This window comes from Trachurus japonicus, chromosome 4, assembly GCF_045865225.1.
Source record: "Trachurus japonicus isolate A0001 chromosome 4, Traja_1.0".
NCBI lineage: Eukaryota > Metazoa > Chordata > Actinopteri > Carangiformes > Carangidae > Trachurus > Trachurus japonicus.
In genome coordinates, this window is record NC_140910.1 from 8,864,411 (window position 1) to 8,887,119 (window position 22,709).

General features: G+C 39.1%; 1 protein-coding gene across 13 annotated transcripts in view; it reads left to right on the plus strand.

Annotated features, from left to right (window-relative positions):
- The window catches only part of mcf2l2 (MCF.2 cell line derived transforming sequence-like 2), a 116,753-nt gene that overhangs the window by 55,843 nt on the left and 38,201 nt on the right, over positions 1 to 22,709 (plus strand). For all 13 annotated transcript variants that reach the window (XM_085773812.1, XM_085773803.1, XM_085773805.1 and 10 more), the window contains exons 16-22: positions 11,034 to 11,100; positions 11,961 to 12,076; positions 18,016 to 18,085; positions 19,043 to 19,135; positions 19,459 to 19,551; positions 21,030 to 21,152; positions 21,908 to 21,988. In XM_085773812.1, the coding sequence (XP_085629938.1) occupies positions 11,034 to 11,100; positions 11,961 to 12,076; positions 18,016 to 18,085; positions 19,043 to 19,135; positions 19,459 to 19,551; positions 21,030 to 21,152; positions 21,908 to 21,988 (643 nt within the window). The remainder of the gene's footprint in view (positions 1 to 11,033; positions 11,101 to 11,960; positions 12,077 to 18,015; positions 18,086 to 19,042; positions 19,136 to 19,458; positions 19,552 to 21,029; positions 21,153 to 21,907; positions 21,989 to 22,709) is intronic.

Consider the following 22,709-nt stretch of genomic DNA (forward strand, 5'->3'; position numbering starts at 1 on the left):
TGACTGTTCATACGGTGACCCGTGAAGGGAGTCCTGTTTGCTGTCTGCTGCATGTGGTGTGAATTTCTGTAGAAGTGGGTTGAAAGGGCAGTCCCTTCACTATCCCCTATTTCCTTCCTAATGTTTGAGTCTAATATTTAACCTGCCATTGTCGGCCATATTATCAGTAACAACTCACGACCACATTGAACTCATTCTCAGTGCAGACTGGCCAAATGTAAAGGGTGAGAGGAAAAAAAAGGATTTGAATAATTTAGTAGAGAACAGTATTCTGGGATTAATCTGTTCAGGGTGATGATTGCTGGGTCCTGCTTGTTCAGAGTGGCTCCTCTGATCACTCACTGGGTACACAGTTCAAGAGTTTCGGGTGAACCAATTACTCTTCTGTCCTGATTAGTTATGCGGCGTGTACAGTGTGTGTGTTTGGCAGTGAGAGTTTGTTCCAGGCTGAAATATTAAAATTCAAATTTCATAAAGTTTAATTACAGCTTCCATAATTAACAGTGCCTTAACAAGCTGTAAGACCGAAAAGGTATGTCAACAACTTTCATTGGTAAATTTACTTGACTGTAGATAATTAATTCAGTGAGTTGGCCATATACAGTATACACACTATACGGAAATGGGTTCCGTCTGTGCCCTTTAGTAGAGGAATTGACGGTTGTTACTCAAGTTAGGTTTAGACAAGTAGCTGGAAGGAATTTAGCTTGTTGTTGGGATAAATGACAGTTGTCAAAGTCTCAGTCGTCATCTCCCTCTCATCTGTCGCCCTCATTAGTTAGCATTTACTGTATCTGTAGAGCAATGCCTGCAACGGTTTGGCTGAAATCATAAAACACAGACGAGAAGTTAAAATCCAGGAAAATGCTTTTGGATCAAAGGGATGTTCAGGTGAGAAGTGGAGCAGAGTAGGTTCGAGACCACAGCTCCCAGGCAGACCAGTTCAAACACTAACACAAGCAGTAGGCACAAGACTTTATCCAGCAGGACAACCATGTGTAGTTAATGACGCAAAAAGCCACTGAAATTCAAATATGTCTGCTGCTCTGTTTACTGCTCTACTGTCCAATTTGAATTGTAATCTCTATTCTAACTACCATAGTTGTAGAGGTAGAAGTAACTTGGACTGTATACTGTGTTGTGGTTGTGACAATAAGGTGATCATATTTTCATACCAAACTGACCGTAATTGAATCTTTAAAGCAGAAGTAAGTGATATATTTGTGTTAATATAAGTCTTAAATAGTTATATCTTCCGACAGCAATCACTTACATAGAGTGTTTGGTCTGAAACACGGGTCTCTCAGTCCCTCTGCTCTGCTCTGAGCCGAAGAGAAAACATTTATCGTATCCTACAGTTTTTATCCAATGAGGAGAGAGAACGGCATGCTGTGTGTGCAGCCAAGGGACGCCGTGAATGTGGTGACGCAGGGACGAGGACTGTTATGGTGCGTTCAAGGAAACTCGTATTTTTCCGACGTGAAGTGGTACCAGTTCGATCTGGTACAAGTTCACGGGTCAGAAGTTACGAGTGGCCGTTATAGTGACTTTCACCGGTAAAACAGGTCGGAAAAACACGAGTGGGTTGCCTGGAACGCTACAAAGTCGTAAGTTGTGACTTGAAGCTGTAATTTACGATTTCAAAAGCCTGCCTGGAACGCAGCATTAGCCAAAACGACCGGACCACTTACTTCTGCTTTAATTGTGTCAATATTAATAAACAACTTAATCGCTAAAAAAAAATCCATCGATACAAATATAGGTGCAGGGTTTTATATTTCATTTATTATTCTAAAAATGTAATCTATTGTGACACAAGTTGCACTGTATAAAATTAAATACCAGTCATGCCAGTCAACTTTTACTCCAACTCCTCCACTAATTATTCCATTAATGAAAAATTACTTCTTTTTTTTGTTGTTTTGTTTTGTTTTTGTTAGGCGAACAAACGCAAACCACTTCATAACCATTGTATATTGTAAACACTCTCAAAACTGCCTGTCCACCGTGTTGACTAATTGCCTTTAACTCTGCGGAGGACGCTGTGAATGTAAGTGCTGACCAAGCACAGAGAGTTATAATAGAGGGGCTTTAGCCCCACAGAGCCCCTGACCACAGAAGCTGCCGACGTGTGTGCAATGCTGCCACATAATAGACTGAACACATATTTCCCAGCAGCATATTTTTTTACTGAACACTGGGGTCATCCAACAATAAAGAGCTTTTGCAACACATGGTCAAGCCTTTACAGCAGTTGATGATGCATCAGGTAGTGGTCTGTAACTTTGAATAACCTGTTACACACAGCAGCATTCAGTTTTCAGGAGATTTTATTAAGGGGAAACCCTCCATCATCCTGAAGCAAGTCCCTTTCTCTGTTGCGCGTTACTGTATTTTAGACGCGTGTAGGTGTTAATCAATCATTTGTTTGGATATAACTAGCTAATCTGTTACTCTTTGTAATCTGTGTTGACATGTACTGCGGCTATGTCTCGTGCTGCTGACCTTTTTGGCCAGGTCACCCTTGCGAAAGAGATCCTGATCTCAATGGGCTTTTATCTGGTTAAATAATAAAATACATTTGTGCACAGTAAATGCAACCTTTCTGCACCAAACCTTTTCTCAGACAATAATATTTAAGTTTAGAGTGAGTCCTTTACGGCAGCCGTCCATTGATGCAACATCTTTCCGGAATGGTCTCATTTGTTTAAATATCATTTGTGCACATTTGTATAAGCAAAACAAACACCTTTTTACCAAACCCATATATTATTTATCTGACAGGTGTAATGCTCATGATAAAACAAAGTCTTTGTTTTCCTTGCACAGGGATATTCAAATGCATGTCACCACCACAGTCATTTACCATTATTGGTTGACTGAGGACAAAGCAATGTTTATGCTTTCAAAACAGTGTGAGCACAATTTTGCTATTTTGCCTGTACAAACATAAACATATGATGCACAAACAAATGACAATAGTCCCACTCATATCCTGATTATATGAAGAGGTATGACCTTAGATGAACTTATATTCAGTAAAACTATTGTGGGACATTTACTGTATCACCACAGCTGTCTGGACCTGTGTCATATATAACAAATAGAAGGTAACCATGACTAACCCAGTCTATAATGGTGTGAATGTGGTATGAATGAATAATGGTTACTGTATGCGCTTTGGGTATTGGGTATCAATAGAAAAGCGCTATGTAATCCATTATTTCTTTCTTTCTTTTTCCTTTATTTGTTCGAGAGGGACAGTGTACATTAATGAACATTTTAAAAAGATGAAATGTAAATGCACCCAATTATAGCCAAAAGGCTCATTTCCGTTGGCAGTCCCCCTGCCAGATGGAGCATGGCAATGAGACCTATAATAAAGGTAGCAATTTACATTAAGACAAATATATGTATGCACAATATTTACAACAGCAACATTACACTTTGACCCCCACCCCTCCCACCCATACGCACACATGCACAAACACCCTCCAATCCACAACCAGTTCTCCCTTTACCCCTCAACCACACAATAATGTATACATCCCCCATTCAGACAGGGGAATATTCATATCAACAAGAACAACAAGTACATATCAAATTACAATTAATTAATTAATTAATTAATTAATTAAGCGATGTACTACAGGGGATTCAGGGACTAGTGTCCACAAATTTGGTTTTCTATGAACCATTTCTTTAGATTGGCATTATTATTATTATTATTATTATGATTCCAAGGTCCTTTCAAGGCAGTCCTCCATAAATATACATAGTGCTTGTGAATGGCTGCACTATGATTCAGGTCAGGTCAGGTCTGGTCAGGTGAGATTATTCATACCAAAAAACAAAAACCTTTGTGACAACTTTCAAAATGTCTGTAATTTGTAGTATACTGTAAGAATTAGAGTTTCTTATTTTGTTATAGTAGAGATTTCTTGACTATCACTGTAAAGCAGGAGTGACAATGTGTGCATTGGGCTGAGTGCTGTCAGCTACGAATGGAGTCAGGTGCTTTGATCAAGGAGCACAAGAAATGAACAGGAATAACGATCCACGCATAGAATATTGTCTGACAAATTGAAAATAAAATGCTTCTATCATTCATGATACATAACTGATACATGTAGTAAAAAATACTGCTTCATTTCCTTGTGGTCACTCACAGGGTTGGAGGGTTTGTTCAGTGCAAGTGCTCTCTGAGTAGTTTGTTTCATCCTTTTACTTTTAGATGGCCAGAACAGAACAATAGCAGGTGGACTCATGTGGCACCACATCATTAAAGTGGAGCAGATTAAAATTTGAGACCCTTTGTCAAGAAGTGCAATGTGATTTGTTAGAGTGAGAACATAATCTCAGGTGCACACATTAATGGACATCTGTGCGCAGGTGCTGATGTTTGACACCTGGCTGTTATTGGTGCTTGAAAGCACAGACCGCCCAGCCAACTTGTGTTTTTCCTACGTTCAGGCAGACATTTGCATCACACACAAAGTGAAAACAGGATTTTTGGACAAGTCTCAAGTGAACCCATATTACAACCAAAGTCTGTGTTACCTGTTTACATATGCTGCTTCCCTTGTAAATGAGTTGAGTTAATTTGAATACAGGTAAATGTTCCACTTTGAGTTAGACCTGAGAGACTGAGGTATTAACACCATAATGAACCATCATGCAGTGTAACATAGTTTGATACAGTTTTGGTTCTCTACATAATGAATGCTATTCACCATCAGTATGAAATATTACAGGAATGTAGAATATTTCTGTTATTTAGGTTGTGGTCACATGTTGATTCAATGTGAATTTAATCGTAGAGTCTGTTGGCTCTGATAACTGGTAACTGATCTGGGATTCAGGAGATGATGGTTACATTTCATTCAAGAATAACTTTGTTTACAACTTATTTTTCTTTGAACTGAGAGGTTGTCCGGATTATCTAAAGCTCCTTACTTGTGAGTGCATGTGAAATATCCGTAACAAACTGATTTTGTACATGAAAAAAATCCGTAACAAACTGATTTTGTACATGAAACCTAAGTGGATGTGCATTAAAGGTTATGTGTCTTCACACGCACTGCATTGATCAAAATTCGACCAACAAGTGGTTTTATAAGCTTTGATAGATGTTTGGCGATATTCCACTTCATCTATGCTTACATTTACTAATTAACACTGACAACGTTTTGGTCACAGGGACCTCCATCAGGTAGTGTCAACATTATGTGTAGTGTCATTATGTGTAGTGTCAACATAACATAATATTGTGGCAATATTGTGGCAATATTTCCTGTTTCCTCAGAAGAAACAGGCCCCATAACACCACCAATGGAAATAGTAAAAATAGGAGGCAAGCCGGTCACAACTGTTGAATTTGTATTACAGAAAAAAATTAGCATTTTTTTTTTTCAACCAACACAACGCACACTGTGTTTACCAAGGCCACAGGAGAGTTGCCAGTCTGTGGTCATTTGTTTAATAAGCCCTTTGAGGTTGGCTTTGTGGCTTTACAAAAATACACATCAAAATACCTGTCTACACAGAAAAGGTTGTTAAAGGACATGCAGCCAGCAGTGTACAGGGATGAAGACCGCAGTTAAACACATGTGGACCTAGTTTTAATCAAAAATAGTTTTGTTACTCAAACTGAGATAAAGTCTGACTCAATCACTGATCTGAATGCAGAAGTGTCATATCCAGCTGTATGGCTTTAGACTGACTATATGGCTATAGACTTTAGACTGGCTTTAGAGAGACAAGAAGATGATTGGAGGAAAGAGAGTGCAAGTTAAACTCCATCCAACACCATCACCTGATGATAAAATTTGACATATTTCCAGATGCTGTTTCCAGAGGTCATTTTTTTTTATCATATCTTGACTGTTGGTTAATTTCTTATCATAGCAATTGTTGGTTCTGCCCTGCAGTAACACTATTATATTGTAGAATGGTTTGGAAACTTAACTTAACGTTGTTTGATGGTTTGGGAGCCAGATTTCTGCATAAAACACAAACAACTCAGCATCTGTCCATACATCTCTGAGGCTATGATTTCTCTCTGAATTCCTGGAAGCATTGATTAAGATAAGCCGTTGTGAAAGCTGTTGCCTAATGCTGATACTTTCTGACAGACACCTGTTACGACTTGCGCTGCTGGCAATGGTAGCTGCAGAATAAACCATGGGACAAGAAATATAACCCATTTCAAACTCAAAATAAAAAAACAACATATTGGACTGGCTTTTACTAAGAACAAATTTTAGTCATGTTCAATCTGATAATGTTTGATAATGTCTGATAATGGAGTGAACACCTCTCCTTTCAAATGAATCATTAACCAGAAGTAGTTTTTAATGACTTTGTGTGCTTTTACATCATGGTTACATGGTGGAGACTATATTCTCTGAACTAACATAACCTGATTCAGCTTCTTAGTCTTACTGGAATACTCTTGTAAACTCTTGATCTGGCTGCCAATATCACAACAGAGACCTGGAGAAAAGCTCCTATGACTTCTCATATTATTTTCTCATGACATTGACACATCTCATGTCATGTCACGTCCAACCAGGCTTCAAACTCGTCTTACCTCTCTAACTGTCAGTCTATCATTGTAAATTGACAACTAGCCTTGAACAGTGGAAAGTACCATATACGTATTTCATTTAGAGCAACATCTTTCAGCACACACACACACACACACACACACACACACACACACACACACACACACACACACACACACACACACACACACACACACACACACTGTATTCCTGACTTACCAGAGTGTTTTTTTGAGTCCAGGTAAATCCTCTTCCTCTCCTCTGCTCAGCGCCTGTGGACTCGCTCAACCTATCTGCCTCAGGCTCTCCAACCACTTCTTTTTTCTCTTTCACCCTCTCTTCCAGTCAGCCAGACTTCCCCCTTCTCTTTCTCTTCCTCTTTTGTCGTCTCACTGTTTGTCCTGTTAGATGAAGAAGTCCATCTGAACGGAGCTTCAGTGTCTTTTCTGATTGCCCTCAAGGTCCCTGTCTGAGCATGTGTGTGAGAGTCACACTGTGTGCTGGGGTGGGTGGGTGGGTGCATGATGTGAAGGGGGAGGAACCACTGGGCTGCAGGGAAACCTCTTTACCTCCCCTGTCCTTTATCCCACCCCCCTCCCTATCTTGCTCTTTCTGGAATTTATTACAGGCTCATGGATAAGTCATTTTCTAAATGAATTGATGAGTAAGTAAGACATTTGAGCATAACTTCCACTTTACTTGAATAGAGAACAGACTCGGGATCCTCTGCAAGCACCATAGTGCTAAAAATGGAAGCTCCTTGAATAACTTGAGGCTGGTTACGAAGACACAAACCTAATCAACCCAGATGTTATAATGCTAGCAAAACAAGGTTTTAGTCTTCAGGGCTATTGACTCACCTGTTGAAGTGCAATCTGCACCACACAGTCCTGACAGTTTGTGATTTATATGGCGGTAGACAGAAGAAAGCCTAAAGTAAAATAAAGAAAATATATCATAATAATTCTAATCATGATATATGATGATAAAGTGATAACAATTATAATATGAATGGTGCTATGGTACTTAAAGTGAAGGTCTTTGCAAATAATGCCACAAATGATTTTTTTTCAGTTCACATTACTCAAAATACAACTTTAAATTTGTCCGATGTTGGTTTACTCTTTCTTGAAAAATGTGCAACTACAGTCGCTGTATGTTTCCAACAGTTCTTAATACTTCCACAAAAAGTAAGAAAATGAACATGTCATGGTGTTCTGACTCTGTCTAGACCACCATGACAAACAGAAAACCATAACATTTCCTACAAGGATAATTAGTCTTAAGTGCTTATTACCCACAACAGGGACAGGACACATCCAGATAGCATGGCCACTACAACTATTCCCCACTGTCACAGTCTGAAACCTCAGTCAAAGCAAAAGCCTGCCCCTAAACAGCAAACTGTTCAAAGTCATTCAGTATCATTTACACCCAAATGGAAATCTGTTTAGAGAAGACTCTGGTACATTCATTCATGCACCAGAGATAGACAGTGGACAGCTTGTTATCCTGTTAGCTTATTAACTTGTTAGCATGTGCTTTCGTTATGGAATTACATTGTAACAGGCTGTCTGCTATGCAACTTGCACAAGCCTATACAAGCCTGTATGAGCAGGCAGTCATGAAAAAAGCAACAGAAAGCATTGCAGGCTCTCAATATGCCTCCTGAATACCTCTGCCATCAGTATGAGGATGCACAGTGCCAAGTGCAAACCACATTCAGTTATTCTGTGTTCTTCTAAACTCTGATGATTAATCCTCATGCAGTAAAGTGGGAAAGCGCCTCTATACACAGGCACTTTAGCACTTAACAGTTTTATTTTTGGAGTTTCTTTGTAGACCATTGTGGTCAGCATCAGTATTTCATCAAACATTGCTTTCATGTTTCTAAGATGTTTTTTTTTAAACTTACTGTACATTTCTATGATACGTCTTGGACAAGTGCTCTTCCTCCTATGATTACCCAAGGTGTTTCACCTGTGTTGATTTAACCACCTGTGTCTCTATCCCTTGTGTATTTAAAGGGACAACGAGGAGTTTTGGAAAAGCGAAGCATTTTCACACCACATTTATGAGCCTCCGCGCGCACCGTGAAATTCTTTGTCCGGCGCAAGACAGACTCATGTTTTCATTCATCAAGAATCAAAGTCAGAGGTTCGAAGACGATCGTAGTTCCGATCATAAACGGCGATTCGGCTGCGTTATTCTCATGACTCGCCACGAAACCGAAAGTAAAGAAACGCTGGTCGGCTCGACCAGCATTTCCACCACCACTAATAATAACAAAATAACGATAGAGACAAAATTATATATTTATCGAAAATGGGCCCATTAACAAGTGTGGGTAACGAAGATTCATCCACATTAATATGAGACTTTTTTATAACCAAATAGAAACTCCTCGTTGTCCCTTTAACTGTGTGTTTTCCCATTGTCCTTGTTGGTACTTTGTTCTTTTCTATTGTGCTTTGAATACTTTTATCACCTTATCTTTTGTTGCCTGTAACTTTGACTTATCTAGTTTCCCACCACCCTGACACCTTGTCATGGGAATTTAGAATTAAAAATGTTTGTGGTTTATCTAATCATGTATTTGCTTGGAACCATTTCTACTGGCGAAGAGCATTCACGTAACATTTAGCAATAATATATAGAATGCGTGTCCTCAGTGCCATCAGCTGACACACATATCATGTGCGACCTAACCAGATTATGGCTGTACATCAACAGGAGGATAAGTGTGTCTGTGTGCATGTGCAAAATGGCACAAATCAGCGCCAGCACTTATGTTGTAAGCGCTTTCTAAGATAGCAGCCATATGCAATTAGGCACTGAGCACATAAGACTAGCCCATTGTGCCGCCATACTTGTGCACATTCTTAGTTATAATGAGGTTAGAGAGAAGCACTTCACTTACAGTCTGGGTCTGGCTAATGGATGTGCACTTACTGCACAGACCTGTAGCATCAAGGAGAAATCTGTGGTTAATCGTTTATGGATAAACATTTCAGTTCCTTGTGTGTGTGTGTGTGACATGACAAATGGGAGCATCCAATATGATTGCTTTGAACTTTACTGGCCTATAAAATTATAATGTACATCAAACTGCCTTTTAGCACATTTCTATGACATAAGGACCATAACTGCATGTGCAATTGTTTGTTGTCTGGGTTTACTTTGTTTTATGGGTATGATCAAAGTTTAAAACTACCAAAAAGACTCATCTCAACTCACTTAAAACTTTTTTTGCAACTGCATTTCATTCCATGTGTTTGAAAGCTGACGCAAGTGGTTAAATTTTTAGTTTGTCAAACGATTGTTGGAGTGAAACTCACATCCAGCCAAACCCAAAGGCACAGAAGTATGTATATATGACAGGGACAGGGAGAGGTAGTCTCATTACTACACACACACAAAAATAAATAAAAAAACAAGTCACTTGATGATACTCTTTAACTTGCAACCACCTCTTACACAACCACTTTATGACCCAGCAACTCCACTGGATCATTTGTATCAGTCAGCACTGTTAGGTACTGAATTTGTAGAAGACCTACTGCAGTATTAGAGTACTCAAACACAATTAAATGTTCAATATCGAAACCCAATGATCCTCATAATTCAAACGCACATATACGCGTATATAATTCTATTATATATTAATGCTGATCCATTAGTGGCGTAATGTTTGGAATTGGAGATAGCTTTAACATTCCCCCGGGGAAACTGGACATTAATAAACATGAAATAGTGGAACGACTGGTGTTTGTACGGGATTGACCGATTGACCCTCACAGGAATCTGTTACTTTGTTTTCAGCTTGTTTATTGTAGCTTTTATTATGGTGATCACAGAAATCAGCCTCTCGAGTGAATAGGCTGAATTGCTAAAACATCTATGTAGGTGAATTGGATTGTGGATGACTAGAACAGGAGAACAAAGACTACTTCATCTCTTTCCATAGTGAAGCACAAGTTTCCCCGTGTTCTTTTGCGTAATGGCGTCTCTTATGTGTATTGGGAGACAAAATCCTGATGAAGTCTGAGCTCACTGCTCATTCAAATCGGCCACAAAACACTATCCTCAAAGAGCGTGTCATTACTGCTGTACCATGATTGAAAAGCCATTATTGTATGTTCCTGTCATTAGCTAGTTAGAGGGTCCAAGTGGGCAATTTAGCTAACAATAGCAGAACCACGGCTTAGACTGGCTCAGTAGACAATAGGTCGGTCTCAGGTGACCAAAAAGCACTTCACTGACACATTCATTGCTGGGTATTGATTTATTGTTGTGTATGGAAGTTTGCAAAGAGATAATAATAATGATAAAAACATTATTATTATTATTATTTTTATTATTGCATGAATTAATATGAACACGGTCATGTTTTTGGGGGGAGGAGTAGGTAACTGGTGTCATGTGTTATATGTGAAATCTCCCTTTTTCTCCTCTTTTCTGCAGACACATTATGACTGAGCTGATTGAAACAGAGCGGCTATATGTGGAAGAACTGCAAAGCATCATGGAGGTATAGTATGCCCAGTGTAATCTGTTTCTAAATTATTTCATCATTACACCTTCAATTGTTTTAGTTTTTCCCCAAACACACAAATGCATTCTCTCGCATTAGGATGATGAAGTAATATCAGAGAGCTTGTCTTTAATTTCAAACTCAGATTTAAGTTTATAATGTCAGCAGAAACAAAACCACAGAAAAAAATGCTGCGTTTCTTTTCGTGATAAATCCAACCTGCACATTATTGTCACCGTGTGAACTTCATATGACCTCCAGGGTTCAGTATGTTTGGTTAATTATAAACCTTGTAAATTTTCTGTTGAATTACACATACAACAAAGATAATGCACTGATTCTGTACAGCACTTACTTCATAAAACACCGACTGTACATTGTAACAGTGTGGACGTCAGAATTTTATTCTTATCACCAACAGGTGTTGTTGACCTGTGCACTGATGTGCAGAGGTTAAAGCAGAAGTAAGCGATCTGGCTAACTTCTTGCCAGCCGATGGACTTAGCAGTCCCCGCCCTCGTCATGAATCTATTGGTCCTCGTCCCTACGTCACCGCATTCACGCGCATCCCTTGGCTGCACACACAGCCCTTCATGCCGTTCTCTCTCCTCATTGGATAAAGGTTGTAGGATACAAGGAAAGTTTTCTCCTCAGCTTACAGCAGAGCAGAGTGACTGACAGACCCGTGTTTCAGACCAAACACTCTACAGTATATAAGTGATTCCCGTCGGAAGATAGAACTATTTAGGACTTATATTAACACAAAAATTCCGCTTACTTCTGCTTTAAGAGTCAGTGTTTGATATCTATTTCCCCTTTTCTCTTCAATGCTTCATCTGTCCAAACCTTCTCCCCAGGGTTATTTCGCAGAGCTAGATAACTCAGAGCTCAGTCACCTCACCCCTCCTTCCCTGGAGAACAAGAGGGATGTCTTGTTTGGCAATCTGCCAGAGATTTATGAATTTCACAACAGGTAAGTGGAATGCACTCAGTAAATTGCCCTGCCATATACTTTATCTTGGAAAACTACAATATATCAGTGGGAAAAAATAAAACTAGTTAAAACTTGACAAGAATAAAACATAAAAACCAAGTCCAACATTTCTTCTTCCTTAATTTCTGTTTTTAGTCTCAAATTCTGAAAAAAAAAATCTGACCATTTTGCTGCTTATAGTGTTCCACTGTAGTTGTTAACTGTATGTTTTTGGAGAGCATCTCTGTTACAGGTATGGGTCTGTTAACATGATACATTAATTTAATATTGAGAGATGAGGTTTGCAGTGATTTTCTCACATGAAATTTTCAACTTAAACTTTGAAATCTTCTCTTTGTAAACTGCCAGAGGACTGTGGGTGAAAATTACCTACTTGCTAATCCCGGTACATTTACGTTGGGCTTCCTCTTTTCTCTTCCTTAAAAAGAGAAAAGAGCTGATGGTATTAATGTACATTGTCCTTTTTAAATAAATAAATAAATATCGCTGTGCACAGTGATTGGCCGAGAGAAGCAGACTGCACTCCTTATTGTGGTTCTTTGAAGCCGTCATCTCCTTCATTTTATGTGCCGGTGCATATTCTCATTTGCCCAGGTCATAGTATTTCAAAGGAGGTTAAATCGAAAGCAACTGGACTTAGTTATTTGTCTAGGAAGACGTTTCACCTCTCATCCAAGAGGCTTCATCAGTTCATGTACGCAACTGACCAGGCTGGGACTGGTCCGACTATCTGGTGTGGAGACTCACTATTTAACCTCTTGTGTGGGCGTTCACAAGGGTGATGATGTCACTGGTTCCCTTTTGTGCTCCAAGTGCCAACGACAGTCGTTGGAGTGACAGTCGTTGGTGGGAAGTTGGTTTCGACTTCGTTAGTGCCCTATTGTGTTCTAACGACAGTCGTTGGAGTCACTTGCCACTTGTGAACAGAACACAACAGTTCACAAGTGGCAAGTGACTCCAACGACTGTCGTTAGAACACAATAGGGCACTAACGAAGTCGAAACCAACTTCCCACCAACGACTGTCACTCCAACGACTGTCACCCTTCTTTTTATGTGTTTGTATCTTTATCATTCAACACTGAGGCGGCAGAGGACTGCTTTAACACTACAAAACTATTAACTAACTACTCTGATATGAGTTAAAATCCAGGAAATTTCAATTGGATTCAAATATTTATTCATCTAACTAACAGTAAGTCCACAGGCAACAAACAAGAGCAGTGGATGGTCAGAACCACAGCTGGCAGTGAGTCCAGTTTTACATAATAAACAATGAAAGACAGGAGACAACGGGGATCAAGTCTGAACTCCTGGAAGTTTGATACAGCTTTGTTTTCTGCTCTTGTTACATCTTAACTTTCAATGCGCTAATCTAATTAATGAGGTAAATGTGCCATACATGAGGTGTGGCTTCAGGTGGGTTCCTGGTAAGCCACTCCTAAGTCAAAAGTCCAGGGCCAAATTGTATTACCAGTCCCTCATTATAATCACCTTATTCACCCTTAATAGATAAAGGAGTAATGCAGCACATGCATTGAAATTATTTTTTATTATTATTATATTTTGGGGGGCTTTTTCGCCTTTAATTGATGAACGGCATATAGCAGGCGACAGAACACACATTACTGTCTTAAAATACCTGAAACTTAATTTGGATTCACCCCATAAAGACAAGAGACTTGACTTGGACTTGGAAAATATCACTTGTGAGCATCCCTGGGATGGGGGATTTTACCTTTTTGTACTCATGGGACAGTTGCCCCACAATGCCTCCATGATTGATGACAATCTGATTTTACATCATTCCACAAAACCACACAGTTCATATTATGACCTGCTTTAGTAATTACCTGCATAAGATGGATGGTGTCAGTCTGCTTAGGGGAGAGTGGGGTAAAGTGAGACACTTTTTACATTTGCTCCCCTCTAAGCGAGCTAAAATGATTTATCAGTAAAATTTACACATTTCCCATTAATTCAGGATGTTGCCTAGCAATGGAAATTATCAGAATGTATTTAGAACGAAAGACAGTGAAAATATGATTGTTTAAAAAAAGTGGTCTTGTGTCTCACTTTACCCCAGTTCAGGGGTAAACTGAGACAAACCAGAGAAATCAATGGGGTAAACTGATCCACTTACTTTTTCCACTCTGAAACTACCATAACAACACATGTTGTAACAGTTAGAATCCTGACAGCTGCTTGACAACCACACTTCCCAAAAGTAATGTCGGACTAGTAACAGAATCATGGGGATTGGTCAATTAAGCACTTTTTTTTCTCAACACAAAGTGACTCAGAACAAAATCAAATACAACACAGAATGTTTTAATTAACATTCAAATGACAGATAGACCCAGTTAGATAGTCTGACGGTCAGATTGTAGGCCCTGACAATGGTGATCATTTTGATCAAAAGTCCTCTTGTGTGTAGGGGGAACCGACAAAGTGGAATGTGACTAAAATTGAATGTAACCAATAAAAAAGTGAGCTGACTGAGAGCACATAGCATAACAAAGCAGTGTGGCTACAGATCATGTTTGATCACACAAGATTTCTGGCTTGGGGGACGAAATTCTAGCCTCGTAAACCCGCCTCTCCCGGAACTGCATTTCATTTCATTCTGAGGGAGAGTCTGGCCTCATCCCCGCTCCAAGCGTCTGGGGTGGGCGGGAGCTGGGCGGGAGTAGTAGCGTTGACAGACAACCCCATTCAGCCAATCAGCAAGTTGGTGTAGTGACGGGGCTTTGCACCAGTCGGTCCCTGATTGGCCAACGTGCTGTGTCAATCACAGCGGCGACGCTGATTGGCTCGGCCTTCTGAGGGTTTCAGTCCAAACGCTTAGAATGGGGATGAGGCCAGACTCTCCCTCGGAATGAAATGAAATGCAGTTCCGGGAGAGGCTGGTTTACGAGGCTAACGAAATTCTAGTGTAAATCTTTGTGTGTGGTGTGCTCACAGTGTCTGACTCTTGGATTTATTATAATACATCCATGGTCTCACTTTACCCCGCAGCATTTGTCTCACTTTACCCCAACACCCCCATTGTAGAAAAAACAACCTCTCTTAGAAATTCAGGCTAATTTTCAGCCAGCATCATCACATGGTTTTATGTGTTGGTAGTTCATCATCATGTATCATACGTTTTTCTACCTGAATCAATTTGCTTTGGCACAACAGTTGATTAAGTTGACAGCAAGAAAATTTACTTTTACATGCAAAAATCATATTTTTGTGAAAAAAACATGCTTTCCACAGCATCATGAGTTCCTCTTCTTCATGACCATGGGGAAATGGAAGGGGCTTGAAAACATAATGGTCAGATGACCATAAATATGTTCCGTTTTCTAGATACAGGGGGTGTCTCACATTACCCCACTCTCCCCTATGTGTAAGTAAATGTAATGTCTATTCAAAATAAGTCCACAATCCTTAAGTAGATGTACTTGGTCAAATATAAAAGTAAGCATTCACCATTTAGTTTAATCATAAGTAATTCATAAAGTTTACTGTATACACACACACGCACACAAAGCTCCTTAACAACCCTGTCCCATCCAGCCAACAAAGTGTTTTGTGACCCTGGTCACAAGAGTCAGTGTTCCTGTTATCCTGTGGCGGTCACGTGTATTGTGGATTCAGTGTCCAATGTTTTTGGATAAAGTAAAAATTGTATTTTCATTTTGTGCACTAGTTTGAACAATTGACTAGATAGATCACATGGAAATAAAATATTCTAGAGATCTATCCAGTCAATTTTTATAACTACATAACTCTTTTATTAAACTTTCACCTTTTACATTTATATTCAGGATCAGTTCGGATGCATAAGTATTTTAAATGAATGAGTGTCTCTGTTGGGATAAGACATTAGTCATACTACATCTTTTTTGAACTTTGCGCTGTCAGCAGTGTTATGTGCAGTTTTCCTGATAATCACCATGACTCCTGTCTGCCGATGACTCTTAACTGCTGAGTTACCAGTTTAGCTTTGGTTGTGTTTGACAAGGAGGATGAGAGGTCACCGTGAGTGACAGACGAATGGACCAAATGGACCTCCTAGAGAAGTAACTCTGAGGGCTTCAAGTGCTTTGTCACTTTCAAAGTGGAGGTGATTTATGGTTACAGCATTGTCAACACAATTTCCTGGAAACTGTTTGGGTTTGCTTAGCTCACATGATTTCCATCATAACTCTGCATAGGTACTGCCACTACCTTGTTCCCAGACAGTGATATTGATGGGTGATTAAACACCACTAGTTCTTTGATTTCATTACATGTATCAAAGGGAGGCAGAAGACACATCAGGCAGAGAAAGGGAGATAGAAAGGGTAAATAAAAGATAAAACATTTGAGATCCCATACAAAGGCAGTGATCTGTGTGACAGAAAAAAGGAAATATACTTTATTCTAGAGTCTGTTTCCTGGTAGCGTGTGATTTGAGTGTGCGTTTGTGTGTTGCCGGTGGGCCTTATCTCTCTCTCTCCAAATTTCCTGTCTCTGTATTTTTCTCCCTGTGGCTGAAATAAAAGCAAAATTCTGAATGAGTGAATACAGCTGAAACACAGCTCAGTCTTTGTTTGGTGATTTTGTCAGATGACGTTGCAGTTACAAAAATCAGGATTTGACCATAGATTGTCCAGCCACGTATTGGGTTTTTAGCTGGTCTTGATCAAACAAAGAGGAGGACAATATGACAAAATAAACACTGATATCATGGACAAGTTCACGCCCTGGGAGGGAACTAGATATTAAACATAATGTGTTAGTCATGCTCCAGAGCTACAAACATAAAGCATATGATTGAACAGAGAGACATGCCATTTATTGATTTCCATTTTAATTTATTATTATTATAATTATTTATTTATTTATTTTTACACATTTTCTCCTAAGCTGCGTGAATACCAGCTATTTCTCTGATATGACAGATCTGCTGTGTCCAATTTCTACAGGACAGTTATTCAGGCAACATGTCACCAGTTGGATTTCACACCTCTGCCGTGTAATGATTTGCGTGAACAGTATGGAACCAATAACAGAGTGTTGTTAACAGGGAAATTTGTTTTTTGACATTTTTTGCAACTCTGAAGCAAGCAAGTACTACAGCTGAGCTGTAGAGCACTGACTCATCTGTACTTCCCTAAACTGTGATAGACATGTGTTTCCTCAGCATGTGTTTGCATGTGTTTGAAAAACATAAAAAAAAGTGCTTGTGCTGCTGACAAAATGGTCATTCAAGGCAAACCTCAGACACATAATATGCCAGTCATGCTGATTACAGACTCCCAGGAGACCTTTTCCCTTGTTTCCTTGCTGCCTATTTTGTTTTCCCTCTTTCCTCTGTCCTCCCTGTGTTTCGTTCTGCCAATCATTCTCCTAACTGCTCTCAGTAACTGATAAGGTGGTGAAGTCCATTGTTAGTCTGCCTGGGATTCTTCCCACTGCTTCATTATTTCATAAACTAAGGGGATAAGATGCGCCTGAACTTGGAATATGTGAAACTTGCTAGAAACAGAATAATAAAGTGGTAAAAATCTGACCAGCAAAGTGTGGCAAACATATCCTCACTTATAGGCATTAATATGGGTCAAGCTCCAAAAACGCTGGAACCTGGTACTTTCCATCAAGCAATCAGTTGGATCTCTCATTCTCCCTGTATGCTCCAAGCCTGCACTTTTCAGACCACACAACCAATCCAATATCGATCTCAGGTCAGATATGGTACAGTATACTGTATGTGTCAAACAAACTGGTTTGACTGACTGAACTGTTTTGCTTACAACCAAAAGTGGTGAAGGGATTAATAGATGGTCTGACATCCAGCTTGTCCAATAATGATAATTATAACACTACAATATTACTGTAATAGTGTCTGTTGCATTCTTATTCTGTTTGTCGTTACATTTCCTGCAGGACATTTCTGAGGGAGCTGGAGAACTGTATAGAGAAACCAGAGCTGGTGGGAACCTGCTTCCTGAAACGAGTGAGTAGAAACAGTGATGAAATGTGTACAGAGTAGAAAGAGTACAATTCCCCAATTGCTGCACGTAAGAACTATTTTCATGTACTTATGTTTACATTATTATTCCCATTTTGCTGGTTTTGCCTTGCCATACTCAGTGAAATATTCTCTAGTATCTTTATTCAACTCAGTATTCCTTTTCATCACATTAGTTCATTTTCCCATACAAAGATGTAAATACAACTTCTAGGAGACTAGACTCTAGGAATAAATGGCATTTGTGTACTGTATATATAACATATACTGTGGGATAGTACACATTAAGTACACCCATTAAATGAGTTAATTACAGCAGGGGAATCTAATTTAATTCAATAAATCAGCTCAGTCGTTCTAATAATGATGTACAGTTTTGACTGACGCTGTCTAATATGAGGCTGTACCTTGCGGTGGTGGTGAACTGGACTGCATTTCGTTAAGATATTTTAGACATTCAGCCCAGAAGTGAGGTGAACTTTGTAATGTTGGTGAAGGCTGAGCTGAGGTACTAGATTGCATTATCAGTGGAACTGCACCTACTGTAATAAAGAGGCTATAGGGAGTGTATATTATCTGAATTTTTGTGATTTATAATCGGATTTATTCAGGTCAATTCTGACTTTTCTTTCATTCCTGTGTCCAACTATTCACCACAGTTGCAGATGTTTCTTCCATCACTTACAGTGTTTGGTACAGAAAATGTGAAATGTATGAACTTATATATTATTATAATATTATAATTATATTATATAGTAAGTGTTTGTATTAGTGATCAGGGTTAGTGTACTTTTTGCCTAATGATAATGGACTCGAGAATAAGCAGATGAGGTCTGTTGGGCAGTAATATGCAGGATATTGCAGCTACAGCTGAGATTGACCATAAAGTCACTAGAGGAGATTTAAGAGTTCCTTCACTCAGACTTGTCTTTGTGTTTACAGAAAGAAGAGCTTCAGGTGTATGAGAAGTACTGTCAGAATAAACCCCGCTCTGAAGTCCTCTGGAGACAGTGTGGAGACAGCCTCTTCTTCCAGGTAACACACACACAGAGACACACACACACACTGCACTTGTGACCCCTGTATGTCTTGTGTTGCTGTTTGTTTGGGATGTTAGACGTCAGTGTGTGGAGTTGGATGTTCTCTTACTTCCCATACATAGGAAAACATTGTCTGAACTGATTTCTTTTTACAGCAGTATCAATCAAACACTCCAGCTCCGTGCTTACTGTAAATGTTGTTGCGTTTTGTGAGATAAGTGACAAGTGTGCTTTGACATGAGTAGTTTGCCTACTGTCGCTTGAAACGAGGTCCAGTGTCCCTTCCTGATGGGGAATGTTTGGTATTTCTAACAACAGGAATGCCAGAAGAAACTGGACCACAAGCTCTCCCTGGATGCTTACCTGCTGAAGCCCGTCCAGAGGATCACCAAATACCAGCTCATGCTCAAGGTTACTACACACACACACAACACACACACTCTCATCTGTATGGAGTACTCTGATGACATGAAGTTTGCTCGCTTACTTTGGATGAGCTTGTTTACTCTGCAAATCCCATTAAAAATGATCAAAATTCTGTTGTAAGCACATTAATATGGGGGCATTATTTATGTAATTGTTTGTTGAATTAGTGCAGTATGTTCCACACAAATCCCTGAGGAATCACTAAAAGCTCTTTGCATATGGACTCAGAATGAGGGTTTAGTCTTTTACCATGGAAACCAGAGCAACTAACTTCTGACGGCCCAATCTGTAACAGATCTTCAGATGTCAGCTCAAAGTTATAAAATTATTATTATTTTGAAATTGTCCTACAATTTATATTCCATGATCCATAATAAACCCTTTACGTATTATGGATATATTGTTTTAGCAGATTTAGCACAGTTGGATTTCTATCATATAAGATCATAAGCTGTTCCTATGGGGAATAACGTTATTAAAGTGTAGCGCATGAATAACAAGGACATGACAGAATATGCTGTATGTGTTCTTAGAATCACAAACCAATTATCCTACATGTCATGTAATGTGGTAGCTACTATCTACTGAAGATCACAGAAGATCTCCTGTAGAGATTTCCTCAAAACTGATTTGCTTGATCAAGCCCCCCTATAACCTGTCACAAATTTGATAAAACCAAGTTTGATGGAGACTCACTGGTCAAATACTCACCACACCACTGCATAGCAATAAACACATGTCCTAAAAATCTAAATAAATATGAATAAAGACTTTTTAAAACTAATGAAAGATGAAGGATGAATCAATTGTGAAGACACAGCTGAATGTGCTGACACCATATCACTATGACAACATTTTTTGGTACCTGGTTCTTCTTAAGACAGTGCCCCGTTTATTTAGAGCAGCTGATGGTTGTACATCACTTTGACACTACAATTTCAAAATCATTTCAAAATTCAACCTCTTGTCTTCTGCAAAAACATCAGAAGTCACAACTTTGATCTCATTTACTGACTTTACTGTAGGCGAAGTTAATCATTTTTATCCTGTGTAACATAGAAACTCATTAAATTACAAGAGTACATGCAGAGGCGGGGAATTCAGTCGTAAACATGGTTAACTTTGTTTTCATTATAATACAACAACAACCATGACTTCATTTAACAGGCATTGAAGACACATGTAGTATTCAAATCACATGCTGGGAAGTCTGTTGCTGTGCTAGTTTCTTTTCTATCACTTAGAAGACCTCTTAAGTGGCTTGAAATTCATGTGGGATTTGGACATCAGACCATTGTCCTGATAACCTCAACCATCAGTGTCAATGATTAACTGTCTCTTCTCTTCTCTTCTCTTCTCTTCTCTTCTCTTCTCTTCTCTTCTCTTCTCTTCTCTTCTCTTCTCTTCTCTTCTCTTCTCTTCTCTTCTCTTCTCTTCTCTTCTCTTCTCTTCTCATTATTCAGGAGATGTTAAAATGCAGTAAAAATGAAGGGGTGGCTGAACTGGAGGAGGCTTTAGCAACCATGCTGGACATCATCAAGTCTGTCAATGACTCCATGCACCAGATAGCCATCACTGGCTTTGAGGTCAGCATGTCTTTCTGTTTTATTATTGATATACTGTATATATTTACTGATACTTTACCTTCTAGTCTCAGAAAAGTCTTTACGTAAAGTATTTTATCTTAAAAATCAGAAACAAACATACACACAATGGACAAGAAAAATTAAAATTACAGTAAAAAAATACAAACATATAGCAGCATATACAGTATATGCTGCTATATGGGGAGAGAGGGTTGTGAATTTGTGAATATGTCCAGTTTTCGTCGTTTTTCACAGGACCGTTAAGCATGTACTTAAATTGATGGGGCTTTGAACAGCTTACTATGGTATTTAGTTGTGTGTGAGCAAATGTGGGGGCAGCATTGGCTCTTATTACAAACTTTTGAAGTGTGGGCCCGGAGAGCTCACTTGGTAGATCACGCATAACAAAGTTTGGGTTTTAACTGCAGTGGCACTGGTCCAAGACCAGCCGGACTTTTGTAATACAATAGTGTTTCTATCATATTTAATTCCAGAGGGCTTCCAGACATCTTTGTGTAAACCTTAAATATCATTAAAGTATCTCGAGGTGGAGCCAAGTGTCCTCTTTTTTGGAAATCAAAATGTCCAATTTTAAGGTGTAGAAAAGTCTACTATATTTGAATCTTGTAAGACATTATTTGCGTAAATGATGATGCATATGTAAATACTATCCATCCTCTCTTCTTGTTGAAAAGTGTTTTGACTGGATAAATGTTTCTGTAATAGTCTGACTGTCTGTGTGTTGATGTTCACAGGGAAACCTGAGTGAACTGGGGAAGCTGCTGATGCAGGGATCCTTTAACGTGTGGACTGACCACAAGAAAGGTCACAGCAAGGTACAACCACACAAACCAATAGATAACATTATACTATATACAGTATATATTTTTTTTTTTCTATTTTGAATGAAGATGAATGGTGGATATATTCAATATGTTATGACCCTTAACCCAAGTTCTGTTCTGTTCTGTTCAATGAAATCCTATATGTCATACAGTGTGTACAAAAAAACTGCATTACTTACAGCAAGTTAGCCAAAGCAAAGGGCATGCATAGTTAATGCTCACTAAGAACTTTACCCAACTCAATAACTTCAGAGAGAAAGCAGAGAGAGGGAATGAAACTGATTTCCGTATTGTATGGAAATGAGCTGAACATGAATGGATGCCTGGGGCATCAGGAAAACTGAATTCTTAACCTGCAGTGCATATGTTTTGTCTCCCCCTTCTGGTAGTGAGAGTAATTACAACATTTCCACATTTCCAATATTTTAAGTAGGGAAAATGTTAACCTACTCCAAATATTTCACCAATAACAAGCTGTCCGAAAACAGTCAGATGACATCAGTTTGTACTCTCAGTCCCTTCTCTTCTGAAAGCACAGGTAATCCCTGTCTCTTTCAGACTATGATCCTTCGCCTGAATGCCGAATTTATCTTTTTATTACGAGCCGTCAAAAACTTCTTGGATGCCTTGGATTTTTCTTCCATAGACTCAGCCATACCTCAAATTGCTGAAGCTTACACCTTCCCTGTTGCTATGGCTACTCCCTCCTCTT